The 12,464-nt window shown below is 30.0% G+C and overlaps 2 protein-coding genes across 2 annotated transcripts; both read right to left on the reverse strand.

Annotated features, from left to right (window-relative positions):
• Positions 1-2,653: 2,653 nt before the first annotated feature.
• Positions 2,654-3,719, reverse strand: LOC139089204 (lactosylceramide 4-alpha-galactosyltransferase-like). The gene is made up of 2 exons (XM_070638670.1): positions 3,557-3,719; positions 2,654-3,432 (listed from the first exon to the last, which is right to left on the reverse strand). Exons 1-2 carry the CDS (start codon positions 3,717-3,719, stop codon positions 2,654-2,656), a joined length of 942 nt encoding a protein of 313 aa, XP_070494771.1.
• A 367-nt stretch (positions 3,720-4,086) lies between these two features.
• Positions 4,087-5,338, reverse strand: LOC139089245 (lactosylceramide 4-alpha-galactosyltransferase-like). Its single transcript, XM_070638715.1, has 2 exons — positions 4,952-5,338; positions 4,087-4,888 (listed from the first exon to the last, which is right to left on the reverse strand). Exons 1-2 carry the CDS (start codon positions 5,292-5,294, stop codon positions 4,113-4,115), a joined length of 1,119 nt encoding a protein of 372 aa, XP_070494816.1. The 5' UTR covers positions 5,295-5,338; the 3' UTR covers positions 4,087-4,112.
• Between the last annotated feature and the right edge of the window lie 7,126 nt (positions 5,339-12,464).

Here is a 12,464-nt window from a genome sequence, read left to right on the forward strand (position 1 = left end):
TCACTTTCAATTTAGTGTAAAAAAAATAATTGCTAACAATCGCTTCACGACTCTATTGCTTACATATGCTTCATAAGATTCGAGAGTATTCGATTCTATTTGTTTAATGTATTGATGGCAGCAAAAAAAAGAGTTAAATAATATAAATTGTGTCATGGACGTGAAAAAAAAGGTTCTCTGAATTAAATAATTTTCAATGCACCTCTTTGTGTCCAAGCCAATTGATTGCCATCTAAATAAAGAATATTATCGCATTTGTATTGGATTACATTACAATGAGTAATGCAATTACTCTTTTATGGTATCAAAAATCACTGCCTTTTATGAAGTTATCAATGGATTTACAATGGATAAAAAAGAACAGAATTTCATTGATTTGTTTTTAACGTTGTTTTATTTTTAAGCTTTGGCTTATAATGTCTCGCACGCTAAGATATGTTGACAATTCGCAAGAAAATGTCAATGTACGTAAAATATAATCATGTATTTCATCATCATTGATGTGCTATATGCGTACTGAAAATGAAAAGTGAAAGATTAATTGAAAAAATCATTTCTTGTGATCTCCTCCGTGAAAGTTTCTTTTATTTTTATCGTTTCCTATAACATTTATTTTTTTGTTAATTGAAAATAAATGTTTTTGCACATAATTCACAATGATTTTACATTTTTCTTCCTCTAAATAGCGAAGCGGCAAGAAAGCATTAAGTAAACTTTTTTTTTCAAATGATTCATTGCATGTAATGCAACGGAAATATTGCATAGGCACAAAGTGCTCGTTCGTGAAACGCCAGAAGAATTTTATTAGAATTTAAATAGAAGCAGTGGAGATTGCTTTTTGTGATGTAAATTTTTTTTGGGGTGTATTCGGACCGTTTGAGTTGTGGATCTTATGATAAACAATTGTAATTTGGTACCATCAATTTATTGACAAATTTCTCGAAATTAGGATATGATTGTGTATTTAAATGATTTATTAGTGAATCTTCCTTACTTCGATGATCAATCAGATCAACTGTGATCCATTGCTTCCAATAGATTGCGTTCTATGAACTAGCATAGATTGCTAGCTTTTGTCTTAAATTTCTAAAATCAAGTTCAGTATTGTTTTCATCAACAGAACCTAATTTTAAGTGGATTAAAATGATATTAAATAAATTTTATGCATTATTAGTAGTGTCATAACAATAGCTTTTGGCATCAGAATCTAAATTGAAATTGTTAGGGTATTTTATATGCCAAAACATACGGTTAAAGTAGCAGATCTAATGGTTTATCTTTGCCATACCGTGTCGACACGAATACTACAAAATGTCCAATTTTCACAATTATCATTGAGTGTCTAGGCCTAAAATTTAATGACCACTGATAATACCTGGATAATAATCTGATACCTAATCAATTTCGGCTGCTTTCATCAAAATTATTGCCTACTTTTATACCTATACCTTTCCACATTTGATAAAATCACAGAAACACACACAAAATGCCAAGAAATGCAATAAAAATTTTTAAAACAACATAAAAAATATTGAAGCTCATGACAAGAAATTACGACTCGACACACATTCTGTAGATCCCACTGCCATTTAGAATCAAAAAAAGTTACTGGCATTGATAATTTATAAAGAGTAAATCAACCCACAGCAATAAAAAAGACCACAAAACGAATTAAATTTTAATTACGGGTGCGAATATGCAGGTCGATCGATATCGACACTTAAAAAATAGTTTAGAGAAGTTTTTTACGATTTTAGGTTGAGAAATTCTTCAAAAAATAAAATTTCATTCAATTTTGTTCCTGTCTATTTTTATTACATTTAAGAATTATCAAAGAAATTGAGCATAAAGAAAGCGAAGTCATGATGTGGTCGCAGGCAATGGCAAGCACATAAATTACCTTTTGAACTTTTTCCGTTTTCTAGCACATAGACAAGCTACGATTTTAAGTGTATGCGCCATCCCTCAATTCTTTTTTCTTCTTTCTCAATTAGACCACACACAATGGGATGTGATGCATCAGATTCACATTTTCGATGTTGTACACAGATTTTTTTATGTCTCTTTTTATCTTTTTTCATTTCTAACATATCACGTCGATGCATTTCAAAGTGGACCTTTCGTGGTCTTTCGTACATATTTCTTATGTCTGTTATGGGACGTTTTTTGGGACACTTTTTTTTAGAGAACCGCATGATAAAACATGAGATAAAGTAAAACATGGAATGTGATTCCAGAAATTTAAAATTTAAATTTAATAATTTTGTTATTTTTTGGGGTCGTTCATAAATGATGTATGTTGTAAATTTGTGATTTTAAGACATTATGTCACTACTAGTGTATCGGGTTGAAACCCAACGCGGATGGATTCACACCATACCATAAAAAGTCTCGCTTATTATTCTTGACAAAATGGTTTTGCCCCATTTATGGATCAACCTTTCAAAACTCTCCCCAAGTATACATCATTTATGAACGACCCCTATTTATTCTTTATTTGTCATCTATTAAACTGCAGTTTGTATGGAAATGAATCTTTCATATTTTTTTATGGTATTTATGAATGTCTGCATATAAGGAGACATTAAATTGGGGGCAATGTCACAAATTGTATCGAAAATAAGAATGGAATGTTTTGCGGTGAATGAATCATTCAGAAATCATTATCTACGGTACGAAAGACAGCTGGACAATATCTCAATGCTAATGCAACATAAAGACTTTTTTCATTAATTTTAACATCATTAATCCATGTTATTGCATTGTAGACATGCACGGTGATGGAATTTGAGATAATTTTCAGGAGTTCTTTTGTGAATGTTTTGTTGAAGATGTAGTCGCTATCTTCAGGTGGAATTGGTAGACATAATTTTGATGATTTCACATGAAAACCATGACAAGTTTCCATTCTGACCATTTTTGAGACATTTTTTGTACGACAAAGTTTTCTGAGGATTCTTTTAAATACTCCTGGTCCATTGTAACTTCCTAATGATATATTAAAATGACGAATTTGTTCTTGCATGACATTTTCAACTAGACGATATCCATAATTTAAATCAAAATTGAGAATTGAATTGCTTACAGTCTTTGAAGAAACAGCGCATGCATAGTTTGTGCCTAAATGCTTTAGAGATCTCATTACAATAACATCAGTATCTAGATATGTTCCACCATATTTCCATAACAATAGTAAGCGATAAACATCAGATGTATGCTCGTAGAAATATTTTGACTTTCTTAATTTTCCACTCATAATGAATTCCTCAATGGGCGTGTTGATTACAAATTCATTATAATTTAACATAACGAATTTAATGTTTGAATATGTCGATAATAGAGCAATTAAATGTTTTGTCACTCTCAACGTTAGTTTTGATTTCTGAAGGGTGATGAAGATGACAAAAATATTAAGCTTTGGATTTGCTAGCGCTGAAAAGCGGAAAATATTTTCAAAAATTTCATCTCTGATTATCGGATTTTAAATATGATATTAAAATATTTTATTCATCTTTTATGACTATGATGCAGTCTAAGACTTAATTTTTTCCCATACCTGCTGATTCAATGCTACACAATTGACGAATATTTAATGATTTTACGCTATCAGTTGCATCAATATTTTCCACATCTATGAAAAAGATATTTTCACTATTGTCTGGTCGATCATCAACAATGTCTTTTAATTCAATGAAAAAGTCAAGAGAATCCAAGTGCATTTTAATAAGAATAATGAATAGAAATATGAGTATAGCTAATAAAACTCGCTGAGATAATCTATTTGAGTGGAGTTTCATTTTCAATACTTAATTGACTGAATCACGAATGACTAAATGGGACTTTGTTGTACACACTCAGATTATTTTGGCAGCGACATATAAAAAAATTTGCTTGTTTTTTGATGTATTGAATTACAAAATGGTGTAATAGTGTAGAATGACATGAGTGGGCTGTTCAGAAGTTACGTGTGACTGAAAATCTGAATTTAATTTTTATAAATTTTTAAAAATTTTAAACATAAACATCCATTTGAGTCTACAGTACTATCAAAGTTTTATTCTTAAACACTAGATGAACAATCCCTAATTGACTATAACAACATCAGTATTACATTAAAAATTATTATCAATTGCGTCAAACACTTTCGGACAATATTGTTTAGCTAGTTCCGTGTAAAAATTTCTGTCATTTTTTGTGGTGCCAATATAAAATGTTAATCCATTCCACATATGAACAGTCACGGCATTTTCAATATTTTTCATCAAAATTTCTGTATAGCTTTCATTGAAAATATTTTTGTAGAAAGTCGGTAGAATTGGATAGCAAAGTTTCCTAGAATGGACATGAAAACCGTCACAATTGTCCATTTTTATCATTTTTTGCGTACGATTTGTCCCACACATTTCTACTACTTGATTTGTTAGCAATACTGGACCATTACTTCCATATTCGATTGGATTATAATGACTGATTTGTTCGTGAATCAAATTTTCAACAATCTTATGTCCATCTTCCGTATCAAAATTAAGAAAAGCATTAGCGATAATGCCTCGCTCACCATCCGCACATGCATAATTTCTTCCCAGTTCATCAATTGATTTCCTCACGATCATATCTGAGTCCATATATGTACCACTGTACTTCCATAGTAATAGAAATCTGAATATATCACTCGTGTGCACAACTGGATACTTTGAGAACTTGAGACCACCAGTTAAGATGAACTTACCGGCAGGTGTTTGTGCAGCGAAACTTCTTAATTTAGCCATAACAATATTTACATTTGAATATGATAAAAGTGCCATGAGTTGTTTGTTCATTAAAAGTTTCACTGATCGATGGGCAGATACAAATACAATATAGATCTTCATGTGAGGATTAGCACGTGCTGTAGATATTTTATTTTAATCCATTACAAATAACATCTCATAAATCACACATCAATAATCACCTGCTGACTCAAATGAACATGCTTGCCTTAAACCAATGAAATTCGGTGGATCTTCGAGTACGTGAAGTGCCTCGATAAAGAAAATATTTTTACCATCAATTGTTGGCTGATTTTTAATCTCAAAAATGTTTTCTAAATTTAATAACTTTGTTGCTATGAGAATTTTTGGATATCTTGATTTAAATGTTGTTCCATATTCCATAGTGTCATTGAAAAAATTTCCGAACGTGATTGAACCAATTGAGGTTTTATAGAATCTCATTGTTAAAAGGATGTAAATTATAGACACAATGAATGCAATTGTTACTTTGTAATGTTTGCCAAATGATTTAATCGCTTCCATTTCGAGTTTAATATTTATTTCTTATTATTTTGCGATCGATCTGTTTCCTTACCTATTATGCGACTAAATGTATCGTGCGATATTTAAAACATATATTACTTCTTATTATTCAGCATCTGTTTAAATTGAAATTATTCAAATAGTATAGGCAAATGGTAACCATGAAAAAACATATGAATAAGATGCGATGCAGCTACTCTACGTTCATTTATTATTTTATTTATACACATTTTTTTAAAGTGATATGGGTATTATAAATATTCATGCTTCCTTATCGATTTAATTTTGGAATGAATTTTACATAATCGTCAATTTAATTTTTTTTTGGGTGTATTCTACAAATTTACAACTAGATGAAAGCATGCATATGTTGATGAGAAGCATATAAGGTTGAGAGATAGTAAATATGTTAATGCATCAAACTGTCTAGAGTTGAATTTTTGTTTCCATGTCACAGATGAAAACATTCTCTCGATAGTCACAACAATCAATCTATGTAGATAGTTTTCAGGTTTTAAGAATCTTGTAGTGGGAAATATTTTGTGTTGGTTACAAAATCATGATTTTCTGACATTTCTCATGTTTTTGACGTGGAACTTTAAAATAAAATTAATTTTTAAATTTCTTCCTATTTATTAGTGTTTGGTGAACATTTCTGGTGACATTCTTAGCATTCTCAGCTATTTGATACTTACAATCTCTTCATTTGGCTATTTGTCATTGTTGGTAAGGTCATCTTAATTTCTTTAAAGGTACAAACTTACATTCCTTCTTGAGACTTTATCAAATTAAGGTTCAAAACATATTCTCATATTGAAATCTCTATATAGACTTCAAAATTCTGAACAAACGCATAGTCTCTTGAGAAAATTTAATTTTTTCTGTCATGCTTGAAGGGAGCTTTATACTAGTTTAATATCAAATATGCAGAAATTAACAAAAACTAATTAAAATTTGTTGCCCTTGGAGAAAGACTGCAAAACAAGTCCCAAATAAAAAAGGTTTTCTGATCAGCTTTATATGAAAATCAGTAGTACAAATGTCTATTATGGAAAACATAAGTATCGTCAGTTTGGAGATTATTATATCATAATCTTCCTGCAAAATCACATCATCTCAGAAAACAACAACACAATTAATCATAAAAATTAAGTTTTATGAAATTTCCTCAGACGCGTCTCGAACTCGCGACCTTATGATTGGCACACTTACGCATGCGAACACAATCTCTAACCGATTTGTCCGTTGCCAAATTATCTGTCGTAATTTTCATTTCGCTTATGTTCATTCACATTATGTGAATGTCCCTAATTTGACGAAAAAATAAGTCTTTCGTGTTTAGCTCGATTACAAATAAATTGATCGCTTATGGTTAATAAATCAAATGCAATTGATATTAATGAAGTTTTATTATACTTGTGTTAATGACCCTTGAAAAAATATAATTTTTGGAAGTAAAAAATTCCAACATAAGATTAAGTCTGTATGTAAATACAGGTGTTTATCTTCACATAAATATTATCTCACATTAATCTACCGCTTTATGCTGTAAAGTGGATATTTTAGTATCACAGTACACATCATAATCCATAATGAATTTTGACTTTAATTTATCAACAATTGAAATCAATTGACGAGCACTACAGTTGGTAATAAAGAATAACATGAAGTTCATACCCTCATCTCATTTTATTATACTACAACACGCCTTAATTACATATAATATTTAAGTTTTTTTGGTGGCATTAAGCATGATGATATGCTGAAAAATAAATTTCCGATATTTCTGATCTAGTTTCGTATTTCGGTAATTATTGTATGTTCTCAGTAAATGCAATAAATTGAACACAACAGGCAGTAAACTGCTGCTATGGATTATTTTATTAAGTTCTATTGTATCTTTTTGATTTATTGGTATTTAATTCAATTTGACAGTTTCTTTTATTGCAATAACATTCTAAGTTAGAATCGTAATTTGTCATAGTATTAGTGTCATAATAAATGAGCATCATCTTGTAATAAAATACTCAGAACTGAAGAAGAAGTGGAAGAAAAAGTTAAATGAGTTTAATTTCTTATCATGATGCGTCAAGTTTATGTTTACGATTTAACATAGCTTTAATGCATTTAAAGATGATATTTCTTTTATTACCTATCAATATGTTTCCTCTAGTCAGCATAAAAAGGTAAATGAGAAAGACGACAATAATTCTCAATTATCATGCATATGCACCGTCATATCATTTCTTATATTCAAGGGGTGTCAACTGTTGTTTATGGGCTTAGAATTAGATTTGATGGATTTATGGACCATATTAAGATTAGAATTTGAATAAATTTGTTGAAGTGCCCGTCCTCTCAATTTACAAGGGATATACACACGTTTAGGGGTGATTCACTTAAACCAATGTGAGACGACCTTCTATTCTGTGAGTCGGCATATCTTGGTGGTGAGTCACGACCGATACCGCAATCTATTATGGCATTTCCACCTCACCTAGTGTCCACCACTTGAAATTATGATCTTAAACTTTGTGGATATCTACAAAGTCTTTAATGAATATTAATTTGTGCTACTTGGCATTTCAGCCTTTGCGCAAAAATGGTTTATTCTTTGACGATTGATCTTTAATGACGATGAATATACAAGAAGCTGTCAATAAGAAAAAGAAAGTAAGAAGACGATATGCCGAAGATGAAAGAAGTTATTATGAATTTTATTTTAAATGACGTAACGGTTAACAGAACACTTTAGTATAGCTGCAAATGCCTTAATGTGGGCCTCCTCGACTACGCAACATGCTGAACCTACAAATTTTGTATGTATTAAATTTATTAGACATTAATAGACATTTCAACATAAAGATAGTAGGTCTTTAAGTATTCATCAATTTTGATGACTTTTATGAGAATCTTTCTGACTAGTTTTTGAATCTAAATCGTGAACTTCAATTCTGGTGGGTATTGCCATTAGAGATTTATTATATAATAACTTTTGTTGGGATTAAAATGAATAGAATCAGCTGTACGGCTTCATTGTTTGACAATCTTCTGAAATCTTACTTAATTTTCACGAAAATGTGTCAAAATTTTCATTAGAACAATTCTAAAAAGAAAAGTTTGACATCATCTTCGTGAGATTCATCAAGTCACGCCAGTCACTTAGCAAATTATCATGATAATCTCCAAAAGTTCTCATTCCACTAACAGAAATTCTCGTTCATAAATTAATCTAATTTATAATTTTTGTGGTGTCTTTATGAATTGGTCTCTAATAATCTTAATGAAGCAGACACCAGGCAGACGCACAAAACAATGGGAAACTTTTCTTCATCTTGTTCCTTTTCGTTGACGATAAGTTAATTTTCAGTAGCTAATTTAATTTACACTACACAGCAGGTGACTGAACCTTCACACAAATCTTTAATGTCTCATAGAAAAACAGAGATAAATGCTTAACATAATATTTGCGTGAGTCTGTTCCTGTACATGATGTTATCAGTTTAAAAATTCTTCAGCTTTTAGTCTCAAATTAAGAAAGTCTCATAAAAAGCAAAGACAGAATTGAATGAGTGCGAAAAAATGTAATATTCTCAGTTTAACTGTATAATGATGTTGGATATAAATTAATGATCATTGCAATTCTCATGTTGAGAAAAAGAAGTGCTCTTTACAGCTTTATTCTATCAGAAATGTTAATGAATAAACATCTGGTTATGTTTACTTAAGCTTTTTTAAATTCCTATACTCGATTGCTATCTTAATAATCTTTTCTATTTATTATGAACTCGTATGATAAATTGATACAATCGAGTAGGATAAAAAAAGGCATTCATGAGAAAAATAAGAAAGAGACACTGATGACCTAACGGTGGTCAATGAAAGTAACTACGGATAAAGCATTGGTGGTCAACCTTTTATTATTCAAAGCACATTTTGTTGGCAAGTCTCGACTGAAATCGCACAATCCATAAGACACTAGTGTATCGCGGCACACAGGTTGCCCATCACTGGGATAAAGTATAGCGCGACGGAAATATGGGTTAATTTTGAAAATCAAACGATCTTGTTTAACATATTAAAAATTAAACGATCTCATTAACTTCTCTACCTTTTTTCGATTATGAATTTATTTATAAAAAAAAAATTGAATTTCATTCAAAATATAAAGACATTTAAATAAAATTTATCTATGCACGGCGCTTAGATTATTCTTTCGTGATATTAAAATGATAAATGATATTTTGCGCGGACCAGGGGAGCGTTTGTAAATTGAAAATTAAGTCGTTAATGGAAATTGGATAAATGAGAAAGGTTAGGCTTGTTGATGGGCTTTCTTGTTGTATTTGGTGTGCATTTTGTTGTATGTAGAGCGAAATCAGATAAATGTTTTAATTAAATCTAAATATTGATTAAACTTGTGTATTTTCTAATTATTGACACTCGGCTCGATCGACACAAAAACCCAACAGAGAATCCAACTGAATTTCTTCCATACCAAACAAGTATGTCGCATTCTTCACTTTATGTAGGGCATTAAATTAAAGAAAATAATTCAAGATTTAAACTCAACATTATCGAGCATTAAATGACATATGAAAAATATTTTATCAGACCTTAAAAATCTTCTAATCCTCAATGTAGTAAAAAGTAACAATAATACCATGACGGGTTGGAATGGGAAAGTGTTAAGAAAGTAATAAAGACGCTGATCCAAGTTGATATCATTGTAAGAAGATGTTAATTCCATTAGATTATCATCTTCTATTTTTGAAAATAGAGAGAACATTTAACTATGTTTGAGGGCATCATGAAAAGACATTCCAGACATATTCTATGCTACATGCAACACAATTTACATGAAATTCTTAATAATAAACAATAATTTTCTATGCTTTTAACATCTAATTGGATAAAAACTCAATTTTCTCGGATATTAACGACTTTATTAAGAAATTGACAATAAAAAACATTCTAAAGCAATGCAATTAAGGCAAAAAGTCAATAGACACAATCGCGTGCAACAAAGTTTCAATTTCATTCATTCGACAAAAACCAGTTTCTTGCCTTCTGTTTTGAATTCTTCTTCTATTCATACACAACAAAAAACATAAAAACAATTGTCGATAAAGCAGCCAGCATTAGCAGTCGCTTGTTTCAATTGAATCGCTACGATTACATATGTTAAACATAAATAAAGAAAAAACATGATTCTTAAATATTTATTTATACATGCGCATGAATCGAAAAGATTAATCTCAATTTGATAGATGCATTTTAAATTATTAGAAATAAATATCAAGTGGATTTATGTATATATGCTTGTGAAGACGTGCTTGAATACATATTGGAGCAACAACTATACAATCGGACTGAATTAAAGCAGATCGATTTATCATGAACCTGTTTTGATCTTCTTCTCAATGCTTTTATGATGCGCCGGAGTTAATCGAACTTTTACTATATGTAATAAAGGGGAGATCGAGTTGTGGAATGATTGGGGAGTTTTTGATGGAATTTAGACGCATATTAGTGGATTTTAGTATAATTGAAGTTTAATTGGATTCTGTGTTTTGAGTTTCATTGTCCAAATACTTTGTATTCAATATTATGATAATCCATAATCTGGAAACATGTTTAACATTTATTCTATATGTATAGTCTTAATAAAAGTAAGACAAGATTACAATTTTGAGAACCAGCTACTTAATTCCAATTAAATGCGATTATTCCGCTATTCATCCAGCATCTCACATTAATGAATATATCAAAAGATTAATAAATCCTATAAATGATGTCAATATAACCTTGAACTTGATATTATCTCTTTGTATGAATCTATCAACTCACCAGATATTAATTATTCCGAAGAATATTCTCTAAGCACTGACAAGCACAGTATAATTCAATTAATCTCTTCAATCATAATAACCGTCATTTCATGATTTTACATTAGTCTCGCTGAGATTTATTTATTCGGCCTGGTCGAAAATTTGAGGAAATTTCAACAACGGTTTTTCATAATTTAAATATTATAGAAGAATTTGTGTGAATGCAACAAAAATTTGGATTGAAAAAAAATCACTAAATCTATTCCATTACCTTTGATTAAAATCGATCATCGCACAGAATTAAATTCATTTAATCATTTTCTGCCTGAATATTAGTTTAATTCTGTTTAATTAATTAGTTTTCAATGAATCTTTGTTTGTTTACATTAATTTTGCCGACTAAATTTCGTTGAAAAAATTCAAAATTATGGCCAACCGTTACAAAATTTTTCAACAAAAATGTTAATTTAACTATCTTAAACAAGGTTAATTCATAAATTTAATAGTCAGAAATGTCAGCGAGAAGCTCATACACAATTGAGTCCAAAAATTTTTAAATTAGCTGGTACACAAAGAAAGTTATTAATGGCTTATTAAGCTCAAATTACCAAATCCCTAAAATTCTTCGTCAGTAACGGTCATATAAATGGCTCTAACTAAGGAACCAAGCATCGTAAATGTGTAAAATTGATACCAAATTGTGTGTTTCGGTGAGTTCTATAGGATAAAAATAAAAAATCATATAGCATAATGGAAAATATTCGAGTAAATTAGCAAAAACTATCCGTTACTGACGTAGAATTTTTTTTCGACCAGGTCGTATTAGTATCTAAGATTGTTTTGTGCCGCTTTTAAGTTCTTCTGCTTGCTGGCTTTATTTATTCTATAAGATGTTTATCAGCGAATTCATATGTCATTTTGATTGAAGAATTTATGACATTTGTAATAACTATATCAAGTTGATTCAGGTTTTATTAAAGCTTGCTCTTGAGTGGTACTGTAAAGATTAGCCTGAGTAGTATATTCTGAATTTTTCACTTGATCCGTTGACTTCTGAATTAGCATTTTATGAGAAATGATGAGAAACCTAGATTTGAAAAATTCAATCCACATAGCTCACTGCTTCTCTATGAAATGTGTGGCATCTAATAATAAATATTATGACTCTTTGGGCTGTTCATTCATATTTATAGATTAAAAAAAGTTGAAGACATGGAATTTGCCTCTTCAATGGTGTAGGCTTTAAGACTAATGAGATTGATTATTATTTAAATAAATTTCTATCAATAAATTTTAGCTTTCAACTTAGATACTTAGAAGAAAATAAAATAAAATAAAT

This window comes from Chironomus tepperi, unplaced genomic scaffold (assembly GCF_022539635.2).
Source record: "Chironomus tepperi strain 1889 unplaced genomic scaffold, CSIRO-AGI_Ctep_v1 contig_176, whole genome shotgun sequence".
Lineage (NCBI taxonomy): Eukaryota > Metazoa > Arthropoda > Insecta > Diptera > Chironomidae > Chironomus > Chironomus tepperi.